The sequence below is a fragment of the Bos indicus x Bos taurus genome, chromosome 3 (assembly GCF_003369695.1).
Source record: "Bos indicus x Bos taurus breed Angus x Brahman F1 hybrid chromosome 3, Bos_hybrid_MaternalHap_v2.0, whole genome shotgun sequence".
Lineage (NCBI taxonomy): Eukaryota > Metazoa > Chordata > Mammalia > Artiodactyla > Bovidae > Bos > Bos indicus x Bos taurus.
In genome coordinates this window covers 6,615,883-6,641,203 of record NC_040078.1, presented here as the reverse complement: position 1 = coordinate 6,641,203, position 25,321 = coordinate 6,615,883, and the positions used below count along the sequence as shown (strand labels likewise).

General features: G+C 39.0%; 1 protein-coding gene across 4 annotated transcripts in view; it reads left to right on the top strand.

The window, feature by feature from the left end:
* Nucleotides 1–24,675, top strand: part of HSD17B7 (hydroxysteroid 17-beta dehydrogenase 7) — a 29,991-nt gene extending 5,316 nt beyond the window's left edge. Inside the window, exons 4-9 of one of the 4 annotated variants that reach the window (XM_027527199.1) lie at nucleotides 2,118–2,232; nucleotides 8,002–8,196; nucleotides 11,816–11,920; nucleotides 12,654–12,710; nucleotides 18,077–18,175; nucleotides 23,356–24,675. In XM_027527199.1, the coding sequence (XP_027383000.1) occupies nucleotides 2,118–2,232; nucleotides 8,002–8,196; nucleotides 11,816–11,920; nucleotides 12,654–12,710; nucleotides 18,077–18,175; nucleotides 23,356–23,457 (673 nt within the window). In that variant the 3' untranslated portion in view covers nucleotides 23,458–24,675. Of the gene's footprint in view, nucleotides 1–685; nucleotides 994–2,117; nucleotides 2,233–8,001; nucleotides 8,197–9,959; nucleotides 10,135–11,815; nucleotides 11,921–12,653; nucleotides 12,711–18,076; nucleotides 18,176–23,355 lie in introns of those variants that run through there. The other 3 variants (XM_027527208.1, XM_027527226.1, XM_027527217.1) reach the window with 3 other exon arrangements.
* Nucleotides 24,676–25,321: the final 646 nt, after the last annotated feature.

Sequence of the window (25,321 nt, the reverse complement as noted above, 5' to 3'; positions counted from 1 at the left end):
TTCATGGATTTCCCAGGTGGCACAGTGGTAAAGAACCTGCCTTCCAGGCGACGTGGGTTCGATCCCTGGGTCAGGGAGTCCCTGGAGAAGGAAATGGCAACCAATCCATTCCCGTATTCTTGCCTGGAAAATTCAATGGACAGAGGAACCTGGCATGCTATAATCCACGGGGTGGCAAAGAGCCAGACACAACTGAGCAACTGAGCACATCCATACTTATTCATAAATAGATGTTACTCTTACTTCATGCTACTTCCTATACTGCTACTTTTGTTTTACTTTTCTGCCATTCAACACACACACACTCCTACACACAAAATCACATGCTGGTCTTGACCTATTACATTGATCTCACAGCAAATCACTGTCTTCCTGTATTCAATGCCTCAGGAATTCCCTATGATAAAAAAGCCTGCTTCACTTTGTTACTTTGTTCAGCAGTTAGACATCAGTGTGCAGGGGAAGACTTTTTCTTCTTGGCATGACTCTTATTCCCCCAGGGCAGTTGATTTGTATTAGGTTGGTGCAAAAGTATTGTGGTTTTGCATGGTTGAAATTTGCTATCTGATATTGGAATACATTCTTAAATAAATGTGGTTATGTTATACATTGTTTTAATGCACATTTCTCACTTTGTTTTTTGCTAATGACTTATTACTTCCTATGTATTTTATATTTTTTTTAGACTAGGAAATGATGTTAGACAAAAAGAAAATTCAAGTGATTTTCCTATTTGAGTTCAAAATTGTTCATAAGGCAGTGGAGACAACTTAGACCAACAACACATTTGGCCCAGGAACTGCTAACAAACATACAGTGCAGTGCTTGTTTGAGAAGTTTTGCAAAGAAGACGAGATCCTTGAAGATGGGGAACTCAGTGGCCAATGGTCAGATGACAGTGACCAACTGAGAACAATCACTGAAGCTGATCCTCTTACAACTGCATGAGAAGTTGCTGAAGAACTCAGTGTTGACCATTCTATGGTAGTTTGGCATTTGAAGCAGATCGGAAAGGTGAAAAAGCTTGATAAGTGGGAGCCTCATGAGCTGACTGCAAATAAAAAAAATCGTCATTTTGAAGTGTCATCTTCTCTTATTCTATGCAAAAACAATGAACCACTTCTCAGTCAGATTGTAATGTGCACTAAAAAGTGAACTGTGTATGACAACTGACAACAACCAGCTCGAAGTGTTTGGACCAAGAAGAAGTAACTGGTGACAACCAGCTCAGTGTTTGGACCAAGAAGAAGCTCCAAAGCACTCCCTAAGCCAAACTTGCACCCCAAAAAGTGTCGTGGTCACTGTTTGGTGGTGTGCTGCCATTCTGATCCACTACAGCTTTCTGAGTCCTGGCGAAACCATTACATCTGAGAAGTAGGTTCACCAAATCAATGAGATGCATCGAAAACTGCAATGCCTGTAACTGCTTTAGTCAAGAGAGGGAGCCCAGTTCTTCTCCACGACCACACATTGCACATCCAGTGCTTCAAAAGTTGAATGAATCGGGCTATATAAAGTTTTGCCTTATCCACCATATTCACCTGATCTCTTGCCATCTGACTATGATTTCTTCAAGCATCTTGACAACTTGTTGCAGAGAAAATGCTTCCACAACCTGCAGGAAGCAGAAAAATGCCTTCCAAGAGTTTGTGGAATCCTGAAGCATGTATTTTTATGCTACAGGAATAAACAAACTTACTTCTCATTGGCAAAAATGTGTTGATTGTAATGGTTCCTATTTTGGTTAATAAAGCTGTGTTTGAGCCTAATTATAATGATTTAAAATTCACAGTCTGAAACCACAATTACTTTTTCACCAACCTAATAGCTTGATTTGGAATGAAGGGAAGAGAGTTTTTGCAGCAGGGTTTTGAGAGGCTCAGGTTCCTGTTGGTTGTATGGACTATAAGTATATAGGTTGAACTGGGTGCAAGAAAGCATTTTTGCATTTGATTTAGTGCCCAAAATAACCCGCTCTGAGAAATAAGTATTTCTGTTCCTGTTATTACAGAAGCAAGGAGAAGTTGGGGGGTCAGGGAAGGCAGGAGGGGTATCTCTTTACTATCTTCAGTTAAAGAAGCTTTAAAATGTCATACCATTGTCTTCTGCTGTTTCAGAAAAGTGATTCATATGTTCTCCACAGCTGAAGGACTGCTGACCCAGAATGACAAGATAACCCCTGATGGGCTCCAGGAGGTGTTTGAAACCAATGTCTTTGGCCACTTTATCCTGGTAAAAAGGTTTTAGGCTTCGTAAGCAACACTTAGTGCTGCGATCCTAAACACGTGTGCAGATATGTCCAGTGCTGTGTTGTTAAGCTCATTAGTTTATGGATGGCATTGCATCTTTGAGTGTTTAAATGGGGTGATGACTCTTTGAAAACATTGCTTCCCTGAAGCAGCCTGCTGGTGTATTTTTTCCTTTGGACATCAACTTCAGAGAGCGGAAAGTAAAATATGAACACACAAGCGCTTTTAGAAACAATGAACAGAACTGAGGAAGTGCACAAGTCCTGTTCTACATGGTCTTTGAAACTGGGCTTGTCATTAGATAGGATGGGGTAACAGACAAGACACTATTAGATGGTACTTTAATCTTTTACTGTCTTGATGTGATTTCTTAAGCCTCCAAACTGATGTGTTACAATTCCAGGCATGCATATAAAGCTAAGCAAGGGATGTGCAAATTGCCTAAGTTGTTCTGTGTTCTTGCCTCACATTTAGTCTCATAAGACAGCTTTACTACCTAGATTAAGTAATGCCCAGCTCTGTTGCCAGTTGCTTTTAATTCTTTGGTATTAGAAGAACTCTTTCTGATGCATAGAATTTGTATCTCTGACACTTTTAGATTTATGATCATTTTTTTTTCACCTTAAATATAATTTCCCTCATAATTGGACCTCCTTGAGGGCTAGCTGTAAATATAAATATAATAACTTAAGATGTACATAAACATTGGAATATTGTGAAACCACTAAAAGAAAAGATCTTTTGCACTTAGATGGGATAGCCATTAGTATTTTATTATTGAGAAGAAACAGCTGGTTGTGCTATGTATAGTGTGGCCTCATTTGTATAAACAAATACACAAATGATACAAATGAAATTGGGAACCCCTTTGAACTGGGGTACCAGAATATCAGAAGTGAGTGTGAGATTCATGTACATTCTAGATCCTTTAGCACTTAAAAAACAATGTGGTATTGCTTTTTCAATGATAAAAGTTAAAATATAGTCAGGATAGGATTGAATTCATATTTGATCATGTTTTATAACTCTTCAGAGATTCATCTAATGTATCTTATGTTTTTATAATCCTCTCATTCTTTGCCCTCTTTTTGAGTTATTAAATTAGTTGGCAATGATAGAGGGTAAGTTAATGTTAGTATTAATAGTCTGTCAACTTTTTGATGAATCTACTGTTTAAAACATCAAGTTGTTAAGGAAATCTAGTATTTTGGGGTAATCCAGTTTGGGGGAATGGCAGAGGAGAGTTGTGACCAAAGGCACAATTATCACAGGTATCCTGGTGACAGGACTTAACATTGTGTATCCTTATGTAGGTAGGCCTAACAGCAGGGGTTTGGGGATTGATTTATCAAATAAAATAACAGGAAGGCTTATGATGCCTTCTACTCTCTCCAAATCACTTTTAGGAATCTTACCACTTTGTGGAACACAAACTTGGATTCTAGGTCCAGGTATAAATGTGTTATGTGAATGGTTCCATCCCCAGTTTGATTATAAATGATCAAAATTTTGTTAGATCATTAGAAGAAGACTAGAGATAGTTAGAAGACTAGAGATAATTTCTGTAAAGTTCCAGGTACAGTGCAGTATACATTGTGGAACCAGATAACTGAGTTAATCTCATGTTCATGGATTCTCTCGATTTGATGTAAATATTCATTGCAGATCTGCAAGCATTCCTAGATATTTCTTTAATAAAATTCTAATTTTAGGATAGCTCTAGATTTACAGAATTATTGCAGAGAGATTTTCTGCATACTCTAGGCCTAGTTTCCTCTATTATTATTATCTTTTGGCTGCATCATGCTGCGTGTGAGATTTTAGTTCCCCCACCTGGGCTTGAGCCTGCACCCCCTTGCGTTAGAAGCTTGGAGTATTAACCACTGGACCACCAGGGAAGTCCCAGTTTCCTCTACTATTAACATCCTACATAGTTTGGTAGATTGTCACAGTTAGTGAACCAATGTTGATATATTTCTATTAACGAAACTCCATACTTTATTCAGATTTCTTCAATTTTGTGTGATATCCTTTTTCAGTTCTAGCATCCCATTTAGTAGTTAAATCTCACATTACATTTAGAAGTCAAATCTCCTTAAGCTCTTCTTGGTCGTGATAATTTCTCACACTTTCCTTGTTTTTGATGACCCTGGCAGTTTGGGGATTACTGCTCAGGTGTTCTGTACCTGGTTCCTTATTGGGATGTGTCTGTTTTCCTCATGACTAGATTTGAGAAAATGTGTTTTTGAAAGGAAGGCCACAGAGATAGAGTGCCAGTGTCGTCACGTCCTGTCAGTGTGTCTTATCAGTGTTGACGTTCTCTTTGACCCGCTGACCTGAAGTAGTAGTTGTCAGGTTTTTCCTTTGTCAAGTTGCTTCTTTCTCCCGTAGTAGTCTTGTGGAAGAGAGTTACTTTGTGCAGCCCACACTTGGTGGTGCTTGGCCTTCTTAACCATGGAGTAGCTATATGAATTATTTGGAGTTTTTCTGCAAGGGAGATATGTCTGTTCTCCTCCACTTAATTCTTTATTCAGCCACTTATTTATTGGCCTATTATTCATTACTAAAGCTGAATAAAGGCATTTGTGACATCCATGCAGATTCATGGATATGCATTTTCTCCTTTGAATTATAAACATTATTTTCTTACTCGAATGATTTTAGCTTGGGCCATTGGACCTCTTTCAGTTGGAACTTTTATATCTTTTTCAAAAACTTTTATGGAAGTATAGTTGATTTACAATGTTTTGTTAATTTCAGGGGTACAGAAAAATGATTAAGTTATATATACATGCATATGTATATCTATATACACACATATCTTCTTTTTCAGATTCTTTTCCTGTATAGGTTATTACAAAATATTAAGTATACTTCTCTGTGCTATATAGTCCTTGTTGGTTATCTTATTTTATATATAGTAGTGGGTCCCCCCCACCTTTACCCTTGGGTAACTGCAAATTTGTTTTCTATGTCTGTGAGTCTACTTCTATTTTGTAAGTAAATCCTTTTGTGTCACTTTTTTCTAGATTTCACATATAAGTGATATCATGTATTTGTGTTTCTCTGACTTCACTTAGTATGATAATCTCTAGGTTCATCCACGTTGCTGCAGATGGCGTTATTTTGTTCATTTTATGGCTGAGTGATATGTGTGCTTGTGTGTATGCACGCACCACATCTTTATCCATTCATCTATCGGTGGGCATTTAGGTGGTTTCCACGTCTTGGCTATTGGAAATAGTGCAGCAATGTGCATCATGGTGAACGTGTCTTTTTGAAGTATGTTTTGATAGCTCTGTTTTTAATAGAGCTCTGTCATACTGTTCTCCATAGTGGCTGTACCAATTTATATTCCCATCAGCAGTTTAAGAGGTTTCCTTTTTCTCTGTACCCATTCCAGCATTTGTTATTTGTAGACTGGTGTGAGGTGATACCTCATTGTATTAATAGTTTTGATTAGCATTTCTCTAATAATGACTGATGTTAAAAATCTTTTCATGTGCCTTTTGGCCATGTGTGTATCTTCTTTGGAGAAATGTCTAGATCGTCTACCCATATTTTGATGGGGTTGTTTGTTTTTGGATATTGAGCTGAATAAGCTGTTTGTGTATTTTGGAATTAATCCCTTATGGGTTGCATTGTTTGTAAGTATTTTCTCCCATTCTGTAGGTTGTATTTTTTTATATTTATTTTTTCAATTTATTGTTTTACTTATAGTTTCCTTTGCTGTGCAGATGCTTTTAAGTTTAACTAGATCCCATTTGTTTAGCTTTGTTTTTATTTTCATTACTCTAGGAGGCATATCCAAAAAGATATTGTTGTGATTTATGTCAAAGAGTGTTCTGCCTACGTTTTCCTATAGGAGTTTTATAGTATCTGGTCTTACATTTAGATCTTTCATCCATTTTGAGTTTATTTTTGAATGTGGTATTAGAGGATGTTTTCATTTCATTCACTTGCACGTAGCTGTCCAGTCTTCCCCATGCCAGCTATTGAAGAGACCTTCTTTTCATGCTATGTGCTTCCCTCCCTTGTAGATCATTTGACCGTAGGTGCGTGGGTTTACTTCTAGGCTTTCTATCCTGTGGCACTTCTATATCTTTGACATAGCCTCATCACTGTGGCTTTCGGGTTTTGTTTTGTGCATGTCCTTCCTGACACCACATGATGCTTAAGACTCACGTTATGTATTTCCTATCCCAGTCTCAGAATCAGACATTTCTCTGAGGAGATCTGTTTCCTTTTATTGGAGGATGGTATTAGAAACCAAGATCTGGTGCTCCTTGCTGTTGAGATAGCATGTGCTTGTAGGCCCTCTCAGCTCACAGAGCAAGGACATATCTTGGTTTTGTTCAGTCTCCCAGTCATGTCTGACTCTCTGTGGCCCCATGGAACTGTAGCACACCAGGCCTCCCTGTCCCTCACCATCTCCCAAAGCTTGCCCAAGTTCATGTCCATTTTATCTGTGATGCCATCCACCATCTCATCCTCTGATGCCCTCTTCTCTTTCTGCCCTCCATCTTTGCCAGCATTAGGGACTATTCCAGTGAGTTGGCTGTTTACATCAGAGGACAAAAATGCTGGAGCTTCAGCTTCAGCATCAGTCCTTCCAATGAATATTCAGGGTTGACTTTCCTTAGGATTGGACTAGTATAATCTTCTTGCCGTCCAAGGGATTCTCAGGAGTCTTCTCCAGCACCACAGTTTGAAGGCATCAATTCTTTGGCATTCTGCGTTCTTTATGGTCCAGTTCTCACAACCATATGTGACTACTGGGAAGACCATCACCTTGACTACACAGACCTTTTTGGCGAGTAATGTCTCTGCTTTTCAATGTACTGTCTAGCTTTGTCATAGCTTTCCTGCCAAGAAGCAACCGTCTTCTGATTTCATGGTTGCAGTCACCTTCCACAGTGATTTTAGAGCCCAGGAAGAGGATATCTGTCACCGCTTCCACCATTTCCCCTTCAGTTTGCCATGAAGTAATGGGGCTGGATGCCATGATCTTAGTGTTTTTAATATTGAGTTTTAAGCCGGCTCTTTCACTCTCCTCCTTCACCCTCATCAAGAGTCTCTTTAGTTCTGCTTTGCTTTCTGCCATTAGAGTGGTATCATCCGCATATCTGAAGTTGTTGCTGTTTCTCCCTCCTATCTTGATTCCAGCTTGTAACTCATCCAGCCTGACATTTCTCATGATATGCCCAGCACATACGTTAAACAAACAGGGTGACAGCAGACAGCCCTGTCGTACTCCTTTCTCAAACTTGAACTAATCGGTTGTTCCATACAGGGTTCTAACTGTTGCTTCTTGACCCACATACAGATTTCTCAGGAGATAGGTAAGATGGTCTGGTGTTCCCTTCTCTTTAAGAGCTTTCCACAGTTTGTTATGATTCTCACAGTCAAAGGCTATAACGTAATTGACGAAACAGATGTAGATGTTTTTCTGGAATTCAAGGAAATATCTATGTGCATGCTAACCCATTTATATATAAATATCTATAAATATTTTGTATGTAACATCTGAATCTTTATTAAGCTAAACATGAGTTCACACTGATGTCTCTGACTCTAATCCCTTACCACATGGATCAGTCTAAACTCCTTCTCTTGCTTACTTGTGGCCCACTCTACCAATGACACACCTGTTCAATTCTAGTGTACATTTATATTGGTTTCAAAATTGTTATCTTGTAATCCCTTAGTATATTTTGATACTTTTTTTTTGTTTCTTTTATTCCTCATTCAGATTCAGGAACTAGAATCTCTCCTGTGTCACAGTGAGAGTCCATCTCAGCTCATTTGGACATCATCTCGCAATGCAAAGAAATCTAATTTCAGCTTTGAGGATGTCCAGCACAGCAAAGGCCAGGAGCCCTACAGCTCTTCCAAATACGCGATTGACCTTCTGAGTGTGGCTTTGAACAGACACTTCAACCATCAGGTAGCCTGTCTCAGCAATATGGAGATGGCAGGGCAGTGTTTGCTGAACCAGCACTGATTGCTTAGTAAAATGGCTGGCTCCCTATTGTAGTGTGAAGATGAAATATTGTTTCTTGAGCAGGATTGCTGTGAGGACAAGGTAAGACATGACAAAGAGTGGCAGTTGATGTATAGGAAGTTTTAGAGCAGAGATAATGAGCTCCAGACTTGTAGGTATATGGGGGTTCATTTACCAGTCTGTAGCTCCTCTGGAGCTATAATTTATATAACAGAATGACACTACTAACGATATCAGTAGCTCCTGTTAAGCATTTGCCGTGTGTGTCACTTAATACCTTTCCCGTCACAGTGAGGTGGGTCTGAGTATTCCTATTTTCATACGAGGACACTAAAGTTTGGAGTCCTTATTAAAGTCATTTACCCAGAAGTCACACAGTCAGTAAAGGGTAGAGCTCAGAGCTGAGCTCAAGGCTGTCTAACTTCAAGCTTGGACTTTTCCCATCAAGCCGTGCTGCCTCCAGTGTTATATCCAGTGTTACAGGACAGCTGGCAGTTAGAAAGCCCTTGGAGAGTGAGGATCTCTGGTGAGGCTGCAGAGGTTTGTCTTTTGAGGACTGGATTTAGAGAGCAACCCTTGTCAGACATGCTGGCTTCTGTGGCCTCTGTGGTCTGGAACTTAGTGCTTTTTTGTATGTTTCTCTTGCCCAGGTCCAAAATTTTAACTGGAAATCTCCAGTCTCTCCTGTGGGCATTTTCCTTTGCTTGCTTTGACTGTGTTTTTTGAATATGGAACTGGGGAGAAATTTAACTCTGACAATATTTACAAAAGCTGACCATTTTTAGGGTACTGACCCAGGCTGAAAATTGAGGAGGAAGGAGAAATAAAAGGCAGTGCAGAAACTATTTGCCCTTAAGGGGCTGTTTTTGATCATCCATTAGATACAGCAGTCTAAACCTTATGTAATGGTTTAGATCTGGTTGATTCTGGAATGGAGACCTTCATCAGCTGGAATTCTCACTTCTGAGAACTGGCTCTTAGGATTAAACCTCTTAGTGAAGAGGATGGTATAAAAGTAGAAGCTATGAGCACATTCTCTAGAACTGCTTTTGAATTCTGGCTCTGTCACCTCGGACAGATTATTTAATGTCTTTGCACTTCCAGTTTCCTCATCTGAGAAACAGGGTTAATAATAGTGTTTGCCTCATAGATTTGCTGGGAGGATTGAGTGATTGGAGTGGTATGAAGCATTGACAACAATGCTTTGTGTTAGAATGTGCCTGTGTATGTGTATGTATCTGTACATATGTGTACTATGTGCATGCATACATGCATGAGTATGCCTAGCCATGTGCACATGTGTGGGTTTTGTATGTTTGTGAACATGTGTATGAAGGTGACTATGTGTGGTTATGTGCTCATGGCTGTAGGTGTCTGGTCATGTGGTCTGCATCTGTTCATGTGTGTGCTTATGTGTTTGTTTGTTGGCTGTTGTTATTATTGTTATTATTCAGGCTCAGTGTGTTGGTCCACATGTGAGCCTCCTCCTGAGATTTCTTGGGATGTTTAAAAACTGTCACAACTGCTTGTCCTCTGGAAACTCCCTTTTAGGGATAAGGTCAGAGTGGATTTAGCTTCTTTTTTCATAAAAAGCTCTGAAATTTTGCTTGTCTCAATTGTCAAGTTTTGGGATTTCATCTTTAAAGAAAAAAAAAAAATTAGCTAATGCTGCCAGCTCCTTTAAAATCTGTGTGATTGGTTTGTAGCTCATGATCGTTCTACCTTGGCTTTTATGAAGAAAGAAGTAGCTAAGAAAGAACTACCTCCCTTTGAAGACTTGTATGACTGGAAATGTTGGATCCCTACAGGCTGCCTGGGAGAAGGCAATGGCGCCCCACTCCAGTACTTTTGCCTAGAAAATCCCATGGACGCAGGAGCCTGGTAGGCTGCGGTCCATGGGGTCGCGAAGAGTCGGACACGACTGAGCGACTTCACTTTCACTTTTCACTTTCATGCATTGGAGAAGGAAATGGCAACCCACTCCAGTGTTCTTGCCTGGAGAATCCCAGGTACGGGGAGCCTGGTGGGCTGCCGTCTATGGGGTCGCACAGAGTTGGACACGACTGAAGCGACTCAGCATCAGCAGCATAGGCTGCCTGATAGACTTTACCTGTCCATGAATGACTCCTCCTGTCACACAGCCTTGAGAAATACTCAGGGTCGTCACGCTCATTCCTTCAGATGAAATGTGTGAAGGGACTTCAGTTTAGGTAAGATGGCCTCCTTGCTTGTTTCTTTTGTTGCTCAATGTCAGAAAGTCGTGTGTGTTGAAAGCCCTGGATTTTAGTTCACAGATGTCTTCATTTAGGGCTGAATAGGTCCTAACTGTCCCTGGCTAGTTCCCAGATTAAGAAATTCTCCTTAGCTATCTTTGGGGCAAAATATTTGGGAAGAATTTTTGGTCTGTAAAGTTCCTGACTTTTTTCAGAGGACTGCTGGTCAATCAAGGGGATTCTCAGGTCTAAATTATCCACATCAGGCACCACCAGGCCCTGCAGCAGTGAATAAAGGAAGCCAGCCTTCTAGCTTCTGATACTCAGGGTGCTTTCTGTCCCCTGAACTGACTGTGGTATCCTGGTACTTTCTATTTTTGTTTAAAAGGAAAAAAAAAGTTAAAAGTAATAAAAATATGAATTAAAGTGAAAGTGAAAGTAAAAGTCAGTCGTGTCCAACTGACTTCATGTTTGCGACTCCATGGACTATACAGTCCATGGCATCCTCCAGGCTGAAATCCTGGAGTGGGTAGCCTTTCCCTTCTCCAGGGGATCTTCCCAACCCAGGGATAGAACCCAGGTCTCCCACATTGCAGGCAGATTCTTTACCAGCTGAGCCAGAAGGGAAGCCCATGAATTAAAATAGTCAATATCAAAATAAGGTGAAATGTGGTGAAAATTAAACCAAGTAAACTAGTAAAACAAATCCCAGTGTTCTAAGGATTACTACAGACCTTTCTATTATTAATATGTGCCATGTGTTAACTGGGGCTCTTTTTATAAAACAGGTCTTTCTAAAATGATGAGTGCAGGGCTAAGAACCTGATTTAGAGATCCTCAGTTAGAGGAGGTCTTTGTGGAATCATACCCACCTCTCCAGTGCCTCGAGCTAGAGCCCTAGGCCTTGTGTTCCTGCAGGAAACAGAGACACACTTGAGGTTTAGCTGTCTGTATTTACTAGAGTAGAAACTTCTTTCAGGCAAAGACTTTCTTTGTATGGCTCTCTTATCTCTCACTGCTCATTTTGATTGGTCAACTGATCTTCAGTTAAGCCATGGAAAACACAGATAACCAGTCCTGCTTTTCTCATCCAGCTTCAAGCTTGGTTACTCTTTGTTCTCTGAGTTACTTGAGAATAAAAGACATTATCAAGTGCCTCTCATAGTGAGTTTTCAGTACGTGATTCTTAAATTAAAATGGTCTACCCAGCTACAAGGACAGCTTAGAGCATCAAGCCTTGGCGCCCTGGCTTCCTGGCTCATTTGTGTTTCTCCTTTATTAACTGACATAGAGGCAGGCTCAATGTGTATTGAATTAAAATGAACTGCTACCCCTCTCTGTGCCCCCAGGGTCTGTATTCCAGTGTAGTGTGCCCAGGTACGATGCTGACCAATTTGACATATGGAATTCTACCTCCCTTTGTGTGGATGTTAATCATGCCAATCATATGGCTGGTAAGTGATACATGCTTCTTCTCTTGATTTACTTAAGCTGTTCAAGTTGGAACCAAAAAGATGTGATTAAGGGTTGGGAAGTGCTTTAAGTAATTGAACTTGAAGGTGGCAGAATTCCATTTCACTCAAAAGTTTTGATGTTACCACGTAATCTCTGCTTCATACTGCCTGATACTCCCACTGTACCTCCATCTTAGTGAGCACTGTTTGTTAAGGGAATGTTTCTTTGATCACGCACCATATAGCCCAGGAGTTCTATGATTATATAATTTTGAGAAACCTGTGTTAAGTGATATCAAACTGGATTTCTCTGAGCTTTTAATATAGTCACTTGCATTAAAATTTCCCAAGGAGGGTATGATTGTGCATTGTATGATCACAGTGTCATGTTTTTGCTTGTTTGTTTTGTTTGTATTTTGAGCATCCCTCCAGCACTCATTAGAAAATGCTGCTTTCAGGAAATGTCCTTCCCTTGTAGAGCTCAGGAAGAAGTATCCTATTTATGGCAGGCATGGGAAAAAGATGAGAAGGACATATGCCTTCATGTTAAAAGTGGTTGACTTGGAGTAATGGGGATTAAATGATGGAAATTATTTCTTGTTTCAATTTATTTTCTGAAACTGAAAAAATACTCTATAATAAGAAATGCAGTGTGTCTTTTTTAACATTTAAATGGATAATGCTTTTGTGACTCTAGACCACCACAGAATGACTACTGTTTTCTTTTTCTCAGTTACGCTTTTTTGCAAACGCTTTCACGTTGACACCTCACAATGGAACAGAAGCACTGGTATGTTACTAGAGTTTTAACATGTTGTATTCACTTCACAGATGTAGACTGTAAGTTCACTGGATTAGAAACAATCTTAACAGAAAAGATGAGAACAGACTCTGTATAAGCAAGGTCCTGTTTAGGACTAAGGTGAATCATAAGGTGAAATGCTGGTCGTTAGGAGTGAACTTTGAAAGTTCAGTATGTTTTCTGGCACTGAGTACCATGGTTCTGGGCTCAGTGCTTCTGTAGAAGCAAGAGACATGAGCAGCCAGAGGAGAGCGGAGCATGGAGTACTGTCGGGGCAGGCAAAGCAAGATGTTGGCTGGGCAGTCAGTGTGAGATTTCCCATGGCGAAGGTGTGTTTCATGGGTCAAGAATAGAGGCGACAAAGCCCAACTCCATTTCCCGATATGAAGATTCTCTTTTCCTGTATGAATAATAGAGAATTGAGTTATTAGCTTGATTAGAAAACCAGTTTGTTTCCTTAAGTCACTCATGCAGATGGACTGCATGTGTTTCTTCATCAATGGCAGACATTACTAATGGATCATAATACTCTGTTCTATTGTACATAAATGATGTCTCTGAATATTTTTCAACTGAAGGCCCCAAAGACATTCCCTACCAGTGGATGAGAATTGTCATACAAGATGAAATGTATTTGTCCTCTGTGCTTTATACCATCTGGTTGAAATTCCACTGTATTAAAAGTCAGTTCTGTGTGTGTGTTTCCCTCACTCCACTTAGCTCCTTCAGGATTTTTGCTTTGTATTTTGGAAACCTGAGAGCCTATCACTATTACTTATTTCTTAATATATTTGTCCAGCCATTTAGAATAATGAATGATCATTTAGGGGTTACTCCTTCCATACATTTACGACACTGAAAGGCAAATCTAGAGGTCAAGTATATATTGTGTCAGAGGAGTAGGAATAGTTAAAATTCAGAATCTCCAGTTGCTAAGGAGCTTAGAGTCATGTTTAAAAAAAAGAGTGAATTGAGAAAATAGACCAGAAAATAAGACATTCTATCATCTAGTGGCAAGTACTCTAGGAATGATCAGAAAGGAGGATCACCATGGGGCTGGACCAGTTGGAGCAGGCTCTACTTACTGAGTCAGGCTTATTTGGGCTCTGAAGAATAGGTTGAATTTAATAAGATGAGCGGCATGCTCCCAGAGTCATGTTCAAAAAGTTTGTGACCTGGTGTAATTTCCTTCAGCGTGGATGAGTAGGATGTCATTACCACTTAGTGATGATTGTATATGCTGCAGATACAGACGAGGGTTTGAGCACATCACATGTGTAGCAAGAATCTCTTCAACCTTTGGTTGAATAAATTTTATCTCCTTAAATGGGCTGAGCTTGAGTGGCCTAGAATACAGTAGTTAGGAATGTGGACTGTAGAATTATAGTAATTCTGTTCAAATTCCAGTTCTCCTGTTTCTGACTGTGAACTCTTGGGCACATTTTTTACTTGCCTAAGCCTTTTATTATTAGCTGTAAAATAGGAATTACAGGAGTAAATGAGAGAAGGCTTATTGTAAAGGATTTTGTGTATTTCAGCATGTAAGATTTTAAAGAAAACGATCTTAATGAAAATAATGTAGTGTTGGCATGTGAACTGACAGCTCAATGGAATAAAATAGAAAGTTTAGGATAGGCCCAAAGCATATAGGTGTTTGATATATTATAATGATGCAGAAAATCAGTGAGGATAAAGATGGTTTATTCAACAAATGCTGCCAAAAAATAGAATAGGATCTTTTCTACATACTTTATAGTCAAATAAAATTCTAGGTAAACTATAAGATTTATGTATAAAAGTAAGAATGTATAGTTACTTGGAAAAAATATGGGGACATTTTAAAATAATTTAAGAGTGCAGAGGCTTAACTATTCCCAGGAACTCTAGAAAACTGAAAAATTTGATTAAATAAATTAAAAAAAAATACATGACTAAAATTCTCACTATATAGATACTCAAAAGATTTGCCACAAAATGGAAGAAAAATACCTGCTACCCATAACATAGATAAAGGTTAAATTTTCTTTTCTTTTTATGCATTGGTCATTCCCATAAAATGCTTGGCTCACATTATAAAATCCTGTTAAAAACAAAACAGTACAAAAAAGTTTTTGGAGTTTAACTAAAGCATTAGAACTTGATAAGCATATAGCTGATTAACTTCTCACTTCATTGTACAGCAGAAACTAACACACTATTTTAAAGCCATTATGTTTCAATAAAAAATACAATAAAATATGGGAAAAAAAAGATTTTGAGGCCTCGTGTAAGCAAAGAACAAAATCTGTGGCCCTCTTTCACCTACGCTTACAAAGCACTTGCTTTTTAAAAAGTTTTTTTTATTGAAGGATAATTGCTTTACAGAATTTTGTTGTTTTTTGTCAAGCATGAATCAGCAATAGGTATACATATATCCCCTCCCTTTTGAACCTGCCTCCCATCTTCCTCCCCATCCCACCCCTCTAGGTTGATACAGAGCCCCTGTTTGAGTTTCCTGAGCCATACAGCAAATCCCCATTGGCTATCTATTTTACATATGGTAATATAAGTTTCCATGTAACTCTTTCCATACATCAAACCCTCTCCTTCCCTCTGTGTCCATAAATCTATTCTCTATGTCTGTTTCTTTATTGCTGCCCTGTAAATAAATTCTTCAGAACCATTTTTCTAGATTCTGTATATGTGCATTAGAATATGATATTTATCTTTCTCTTTCTGACTCACTTCAGTGTGTATAATAGTTTCTAGGTTCATCCACCTCATCAGAACTGACTCAAATGCATTCCTTTTTATGTCTGAGTAATATTCCATGTGTATATGTACTACAGCTTCTTTATCCATTCATTTGTTGATGAGCAGCTAGGTTGCTTCCATGTTCTAGCTATTGCAAATAGTGCTGCAGTGAACAATGGGATACATGTGTCTTTTTCCTCCTCAGGGTTTCCTCAGGGTAAATGCTGAGGAGTGGGATTGCTGAGTCATATGGTGGTTTTATTCTTAGTTTTTTAAGGAACCTCCATACCGATCAATTTACATTCTCACCAACAGTGCAAGAGCATTCCCTTTTCTCCACACCCTCTCCAACATTTATTGTCTGTAGACTTTTTTGATGATGGCCATTCTAGCTGGTGAAAATCATAAGATACTGATGAAAGAAATCAAAAATGACATAAACAGATGAAGAGATATTCCATGTTCCTGGGTAGGAAGAAGCAATATTGTGAAAATGACTATACTACCAAATGCGACCTACAGATTCAATGTGATCCCTATCAAATTACCAATGGCATTTTTCACAGAACTAGAACAAAAAATTTCACAACTCATATGGAAACACAGAAGACCCTGAATAGCCAAAGCAGTCTTGAGAAAGAAAAATGGAGCTGGAGGAATCAACCTTCCTGACTTCATATTATACTACAAAGCTACAGTCATCAAGACAGTATGGTACTGGCACAAAAACAGAAATATAGACCAACGGAACAAGATAGAAAGCCCAGAAATAAACCCAGTGGGTACCTTATTTTTGACAAAGGAGGCAAGAATATACAAGAGGGCAAAGACAGCCTCTTCAGTACATGGTGCTGGGAAGACTGGACAGCTACATGTCAAAGAATGAAATTAGAACACTTCCTAACACCATACACAAAGATAATCTCAAAATGGATTAAAGACCTAAATGTAGGACCAGAAACTATAAAACCCATAGAGGAAAACAGGCAGAACACTCGATGACATAAATCAAAGCAAGATCCTCTATGACCTGCCTCCTAGAGTAATGGAAATAAAAACAAAAGCAAACAAGTGGGACCTGATTAAACTTAAAAGCTTTTGCACAGCAAAGGAAACTGTAAGCAAGGTGAAAATACACCCCTCAGAGTGGGAGAAAATAATAGCAAATGAAACAACTGGCAAAGGGTTAATTTCCAAAATATACAAGCAGCTCATACAACTCAATACTAGGAAAACAATCAAAAAGTGGGAAAAAGACCTAAATAGACATTTCTCCAAAGGAGACATACAGATGGCTAACAAACACATGAAAAGATGCTCAACATCGCTCATTATCAGAGAAATGCAAATCAAAACTACAATTTTGATTAACTGGAAATTATTTACCAAATTTTACTAAAATTTACTAAATTTACTAGTAATTTACTAAAATTACTAAATTTTCTTAATTGTTAAAGGAATGTCAACAAATCAAGGAAAACAACCTATTGGAACAATGGGCAGAGGACATGAACAGAGTTTTGAAACTTGTAATCATATGAAGAAATGCCTAATCTTATATGAAGAGAAATGCAAATTAAAACTATAATGAAAAACTTTCACCTCTGATTAGCAAAGATTAGAAAGTTTAATATATTGATGCTATATTGGCAGGGGCGTAGGGAAATGAGCACTCTGCCACACTGCTGGAGAGAGTAGACTGATACAGCCTCTGTCAAGGGCTCTTTGGCAATATTATGCAATATGATAAATACACATACCTTTAAACCTAGCAATGCCATCTTTGGTATTAAATAAGATAAATATCTTATCTTAGATAAGATAAATAAGATATCTTCAAACTTACATAGAATAATTTAGTCATCATTCATCACAGTGATGTTTGTAATAGCAAAACCTGGCAAAAACCTCTGTATCAGTTGGAAACTTTATGTAAATTATGGCACATCCATAGCAGGTTGCGACTTTGAAAGAGACTGAAATTTTCACGTACTGGTTTGAAAGTATCTACAAGGCCTGTTGTTCAAGTGAAAAATGTAAAGCGTGGAATAGTGTATATTTTGCTTCCATTTGCCTAAGAGAAATGGATGTATTTGTTTTTTTAACCAAATACATTTTCTTTGGAAGAATATACAGAATACTAACAGAATACTAACATGAGTGCTTGCTTCCAGAGAGAACTGGGTGGCTAGAAAACTGAAAGGGAGGAAGAGTTTTGACTACCATGTACATCTTTTGATTGTTGTACATGTACATAGTCATCTATTAATAAAACTAAATATTACATCAGTGACCTGTACTTTGCTGTGGTGTCAGCTGAGTATCCTCTCGGAGTGAGCTCCAGTTCACATGTCCTGAGCTTTAATTTGAAGATTAAGGGAAAAGTCAGTTAAATATGGGAACTTTATAAAAATTTTCAAAGGATACTATTAAGCGGGCTGTTCTACTTTCTTCCTATAAATTATAGTTGTGGTTCATGCCAGCATCACAATTAGCTGATGCTATTCAGGAGGGTTGTCAGAATTTGTTTGGGGCTCTCTGAAGTGCTGATTAAAAATCCCCTCCAGCCTCACTCACTTTGGGCAGAAGAGAAGAGTCATTGACACCCTCTTCCTTTCCAGGTCTGGCTTTTCCACCAAAAGCCCGAGTCTCTCAATCCTCTGGTGAAATATCTGAGTGCCACCACTGGCTTTGGAAGCAATTATGTGACGTCCAAAAAGGTGACTCTCTTTGCTTTGTTTCATTGAAGAGGTTGATGGTGGGCTGGTCCCTGGGTTCCCAACTATGCTGCCAGCTGTCCAGCTTCTGTTCTGTGGGTCTCCCCTCTCTGCCATCACACTGGCCTATTTTCATTTCTTTCTGCTTTTTCCTGCCTTTCAGCTTGACACACCTTTTCTACACCTCAACTGCTCTTATCTGTCTTTTTTCTGATTCATTACTACGATTTACTCTTAAGATCTCAGCTTTTATGTGACCTTTTACATCGAGTCAGGTGCTTCCATGCTAGATTTTTTTGACCTCCTATGCAGGTCAGGAAGCAAGTTAGAACTGGACATGGAACAACAGACTGGTTCCAAATAGGAAAAGGAGTACGTCAAGGCTGCATATTGTCACCCTGCTTATTTAACTTATATGCAGAGTACATCATGAGAAATGCTGGGCTGGAAGAAGCACAAGCTGGAATCAAGACTGCAGGGAGAAATATCAATAACCTCAGATACGCAGATGACACCACCCTTATGGCAGAAAGTGAAGAGGAACTAAAAAGCCTCTTGATGAAAGTGAAAGAGGAAAATGAAAAGGTTGGCTTAAAGCTCAACATTCAGAAAACTAAGATCATGGCATCCGGTCCCATCACTTCATGGGAAATAGATGGGGAAACAGTGGAGACAGTGTCAGACTTTATTTTTTGGGGCTCCAAAATCACTGTAGATGGTGATTGCAGCCATGAAATTAAAAGATGCTTACTCTTTGGAAGGAAAGTTTTGACCGACCTAGATAGCATATAAAAAGGCAGAGACATTACTTTGCCAACAAAGGTCCATCTAGTCAAGGCTGTGGTTTTTCCAGCAGTCATGTATGAATGTGAGAGTTGGACTGTGAAGAAAGCCGAGCGCCGAAGAATTGATGCTTTTGAATTGTGGTGTTGGAGAAGACTCTTGAGAGTCCCTTGGACTGCAAGGAGATCCAGCCAGTCCATTCTGAAGGAGATCAGCCCTGGGATTTCTTTGGAAGGAATGATGCTAAAGCTGAAACTCCAGTACTTTGGCCACCTCATGCCAAGAGTTGACTCATTGGAAAAGACTGATGCCAGGAGGGATTGGGGGCAGGAGGAGAAGGGGACGCCAGAGGATGAGATGGCTGGATGGCATCACCGAATTGATGAGTTTGAGTGAGCTCCTGGAGTTGGTGATGGACAGGGAAGCCTGGTGTGCTATGATTCATGGAGTCGCAAAGAGTCGGACACTACTGAGTGACTGAACTGAACTGAACTGAATGCCAGTTCTGGGTAGAACTCATACAGCAGTGGGCTCTTTGCTCCAAGGGTAACCTCTGTGAAGAGGGGGATCACACCCGCCTTCCTTGCAAGTTCCCTTGCACATGGCACGCACTCAAGAAATGTGATACAAGTTGAATGAAATATAAAGCATCTTACTAAGTGAAGTTAGCTTCCCTTTGTGTTCCACTTACGACAATTATTAGCTTTAATAGTTCGGTATTTGAAGAGGCAGGGGACCTAGTTTGGAAAAATAGGTGCTGTGTTTTGTAGACCCTGTTATCCAAAATGAAATTAAACATATTTACATAGTAGAAAATGAAAAAAATTATTGTGACCCCATAAGGATCAATTTTGTTATATTTTTGTCATGAGTAAGGTTTATTTCAGCCTCCCATTTTTCGCTGCCTAGCTTATTGTGAGGAGGCAATGGCATAAAATAAAATTCAGTTCAGTTCAGTCACTCAGTCATGTCCAGCTCTTTGCAACCCCATGGACTGCAGTATGCCAGGCTTCCCTGTCCATCATCAACTTCCAGAGCTTACTCAAACTCATGTCCATTGAGTTGGTGATGCTATCCAACCATCTCATCCTCTGTCATTCCCTTCTCCTCCTGCCTTCAATCATTCTCAGCATCAGAATCTTTTCAAATGTGTCAGTTCTTCACATCAGGTGGTCAAAGTATCGGAATTTCAGCTTTAGAATCAGTCTTTCCAATGAATATTCAGCACTGATTTCCTTTAGGATGGATGGTTTGATCTCCTTGCAGTCCAAGGGACTCTCAAGAGTCTTCTCCAATACCACAGTTCAAAGGCATCAGTTCTTTGGTGCTCAGCTTTCTTTATAGTCCAACTCTCACATCCATACATGACTATTGGAAAAACCAAAGCTTTGACTAGATGGACCTTTGTTGGCAAAGTAATGTCTCTGCTTTTTAATATGCTGTCTATGTTGGTCATACCTTTTCTTTCAAGGAGCAAGTGTCTTTTAATTTCATGGCTGCAATCACCATCTGCAGTGATTTTGGAACCCAAGAAAATAAAGTCTGTCACTGTTTCCATTGTTTCTCCATCTATTTGACACAAAGTGATGGGACCAGATGCCATGATCTAATTTTCTCAATGTTGAGTTTTTTTAATATAAATTTATTTATTTTAATTGGAGGCTAATTACTTTACAATATTGTATTTGTTTTGCCATACATCAACATGAATCCACCACGGGTATACATGTGTTCCCCATCCTGAACCCCCTTCCCACCTCCCTCCCCATACCATCCTTCTGAGCCGTCTCAGCGCACCAGTCCCAAGCATTCAGTATTGTGCATCGAACCTGGACTGGCGATTCATTTCATACATGATATTATACATGTTTCAATGCCATTCTCCCAAATCATCCCACTCTCTCCCTCTCCCACAGAGTCCAAAAGACTGTTCTATACATCTGTGTCTCTTTTGCTCTCTCACATACAGGGTTATCGTTACCATCCTTCTAAATTCCATATATACGTGTTAGTATACTGTATTGGTGTTTTTCTTTCTGGCTTACTTCCAATGTTGAGTTTTAAGCCAACTTTTTCACTCCTCTTTCACTTTCATCAAGAGGCTTTTTAGTTCTTCTTCGCTTTCTGCCATAAGGGTGGTATCATCTGCATATCTGAGGTTACTTATATTTCTCCTGGCAATTTTGATTCCGGTTTGTGCTTCATCCAGTCCAGCATTTCTCATGATGTACTCTGCATATAAGTTAAATAAGCATGGTGACAATATACAGCCTTGATATACTCCTTTTTCTATTTGGAACCAATCTATTGTTCCATGTCCAGTTCCAACTGTTGCTTCTTGACCTGCATACAGATTTCTCAGGAGGCAGGTCAGGTTGTCTGGTATTTCCATCTCTTTAAGAATTTTCCACAGTTTGTTGTGATCCACACAGTCAAAGCCTTTGTTTGGCATAGTCAATAAAGCAGAAATAGATGTTTTTCTGGAACTCACTTGCTTTTTCGATGATCCAGTGGATGTTGACAATTTGATCTCTGCTTCCTCTGCCTTTTCTAAAACCAGCTTGAACATCTGAAAATTCACATTTCACACACTGTTGAAACCTGGCTTGGAGAATTTTGAGCATTACTTTGCTAGTGTGTAAGATGAGTGCAATTGTGCGCAATTTGAACATTCTTTGGCATTGCCTTTCTTTGGGATTGGGATGAAAACTGACCTTTTCCAGTCCTGTGGCCACAGTTGAGTTTTCCAAATTTGCTGGAAAATTGGATTGAAGCAAATAAGTTAGCTAAGGCAGAGTCATAATTGACAGTGACCTTGTCTATATGTCAGTAGCTTGAGTTCTAAAGGGAACCATGCTCTCCACTTCCCATAGTGTATGTTTACTGAAAATGAACCTAAGAACCTCCAGTGTTTTCCAAACTATATTCTGTGAGATACTAGTTCCTTAAGATTTGCAAAAAGCAATTTGTCATCCGAGTAAGTCTGAGAAATGCTTCATATTATATCCCCCCTCTTTCAGAGACCCACACTATGCACATTATGCTAGCAAAGGCTTTGAGAAGTTGATGCAGTTAGGAAATATGCCTGACATGTTTCATCCTGCTGTTTCTAAGTTGCTCTTGACTGTATGATGTTTTCGTTTCCTTTTAAAATTTAAGAATGCATAACAACATCCCAAGAAATTCTTTGGGAACTCTGTGCTATGTGCTGTGTTGCTTCAGTCATGTCCAACTCTTTGAGACCCCATGGACTGTAGCCTGCCAGGCTCCTCTGCCCATGGGATTCTCCAGGCAGGAATACTGGAGTGGGTTGCCATTTCCTTTTCCAGGGGATCTTCCTGACCCAGGGATCGAACCAGCGTCTCTTGCGTCTTCTGCATTGGCAGGCATGTTCTTTACCACTAGTACCACCTGGGAAGCCGTCTTGGGAACTCAATTGTAAACAAATAAGCTTACTTCAGGTCCTCAGAATTTGTTTGAATTTATATCTATTGATGTCAAAGGAATGGCTGATTTACCAAGGGGATAAAATGTTTAATTCCATAAACCAAAGGACTGTATTAGCATTTCTTGGAAATGCATCGCAGACTGTTTTTAACCTTCGATTAATTTTAGTAAGTCAGCTTTCTGCTGTTTAAAGACTGGGTTGAATTAAAGAGAGCTGTAATTCCTCTTCCAGTTACAACATGAAAAAAATGCTAACATGATTGAATATAAATTTTTTCCAAAAGGTTTTAAAGTTTTCTTTAATTTGTAGCCTTTTAGCTTTGGGGGCTGAAAGTTTGCTTTGTATACAATGTGTCAGTTAAAATTAATTTTCTACATAAAACAGAAGAATGTAAAGTAAAGTGGATAAAACAAGATAAAAGCTAATATTTCTTGCATGTAAAGCAGTTTGGAGAATGGCAGCTTTGGGCTGGCCTGGCAGCTTGGCAGATTGTCAGGTATCCAGGTTCCCTCTGCCATCCCTGAGGTATGGTCCTCATCCTTATGGTTCAGGAGAGCAGTGTGAAGAAGGGAGAAAGAAAGGGGTGCCTCATTACCTTTAAAGAGAGTCCTGGGTAGTACCGCACACTTCCACTTATATCTCATTGGCCAGAATTTAGTCCATGGTACCATTAGCTTCAGTGAAGGCTGGAGACTTAGTCTTTCATCTGCAGGGCAGTGAGTTCAGCTAAGATCAGAGCTCTTGTATTGAAGAAGTTACTTACTAGGAGGTAAGTATCAGTTGTACTTAAAGACAAAATGTTGAGATTCCTAACATTCCCCACATGGCTTCCACCACAGCTTTCCTACTGGGCCTTTTTTGGATTCTCTTACCTGTTATTTAAATGGAATCCTTTTATTCAAATACTGTTTATTTTTCCTTTCTAGTCACGCCTATCTCGCTTCTTTTCCAGATGGACCTAGATGAAGACACTGCTGAAAAATTTTACCAAAAGCTACTGAAACTTGAAAAGGAGATTAGGGTCACCATTCAAAAAACCAATAACCAGAACTGAAAATGATGCTCTCTGAAACATACTGTGCCTTTTGTGGGTTCTGGAGTGTGTGGGTTTCTCCTGAGTTGGACCATGTGCATTTGTGGTAAAAAGTGATTTCTGCTGGTCTCTTCATTGCAGAATCACCTCTACGATTATGTTTGTGTGTGCATGTGAGAAAAGAATGTCTGTTATTTTATCAGTCTTTAAGAATGATGTCACATCAGAGTCGAGCTAGAGTCACCCAACTGAGTACCTGTTTGCTCTGCTAACAAGAGCACAAGCTCTATTTCATGGGATGAGGTATTGACTTGAATAATTATGACACAGACACATACTGATTCTCCTTTGCACCTGCCCCAGAAGGAGGACGTACTACTCATTCTCTGAGTAGCAGTCTTAGCCTTGTTCTTCACAGGTAGTTTTCCTAGGTCTTGTACCTTATTTCTTCCTCCACATGCCGCATTTAAAAATCCTAATACAGATGCCCATGTAATTAATCATCATAGTAACAAAAGTATATGTATTTGGGCCACTTGAATTATTTTCCCTGTATTTTCAAAGTATCTTTTATTGATATTGAGATAGTCCATGTTAATAGTGGGCCTGACCGTCACCACAGTTTACAAATTTATTACTGACCAACTTGTTTTCATGACATATTTTAGCAGATGTAATCCTGCACCAAAAATGATTTACTCAAATTGTTTCAATGAATTTACTCAGATTTTTCAATTGAATAATTACTGGTGGAATGTCTCTTAGTATTAGTAGTTGTCGAAAGTGGTTAGGACTAGTTTGCATGATGTCAAGACAAAATGCTAAAATGCCTAGGTGTTTCAACCAACATCTGGAATATTAGAGTAATATTTTTAACGAGTTAATATGAAAAATTACATGTAAATATAATGTCTATATGTTTTAAAGTGTGGAATTTTGGTTATTCTTTCTCTAAGTTTGTTGCTAAAGATATTTTTAATAACTTTAAACATATATGAAGATGAGAGCTGACCACTCTCCATTCTCTTTGAAAAAGAAGGGTGAAGTTAGAGAGCTGAAAGCACAGAGCTGGTTTTCATTCTTCTGTTTACTCACTGTTAATTGGGAAGAAGTACTTTACTGTGGATCTCAAGCTTTTTGTCTGTGAAGTGGAATCTTCCTGTATTCTCTGTTCATGGATATGAAGTGAGAATGAAATGCAGTAATATATGTGAATGAATAAAGAGCATTTTTTGAGAACAATGACTACACAATATTTTTTAGAGATTAATAAGCCAGGGTGTCATGATTGAAATATTACTATGTGAGGCACTGAGTGAGCACATGCCATCTGACTGAGAGTGGTCTCTGTTTCTGGAATTTTTTTAAAAAAATTAAAGTATAGTTGATTTACAGTGTTTCCAGGTGTACAGCAAAGTGATTCAGTTATATTCAGTTTTTCAGATTCTTTTCCACCATAGATAGTTACAAGTTACTGAATATAGTTCCCTGTACTATATAGTAGATCCTTGTTTTATTTATTTGTAGTTTGTATCTGTTACTCTCAAACTGCTCATTTAAATCCGCCTCCCCCACTATCCCCTTACTTAACCCTGTTTGTTTTCTATCTCTGTGAATCTATTTATATGTTTTAAATAAGTTCATTGCATCAAATTGTTAGATTACACATATAAGTGCTATCATGCGATATTTGTCTTTCTCTCTCTGACTTATTTCACTCATGACAATCTCTAGCTCCATCCATGTTGCTGCAAATGGCATTATTTCATTCTTTTTAATGGCTGAGTAGTAGTCAGCTGAGCTCAGGAGTAGCTGAGCATTTTTATATACCACATCTTTATCCATTCACCTGTCAGGGGACGTTGGGTGCCTTTGATGTCTTGGC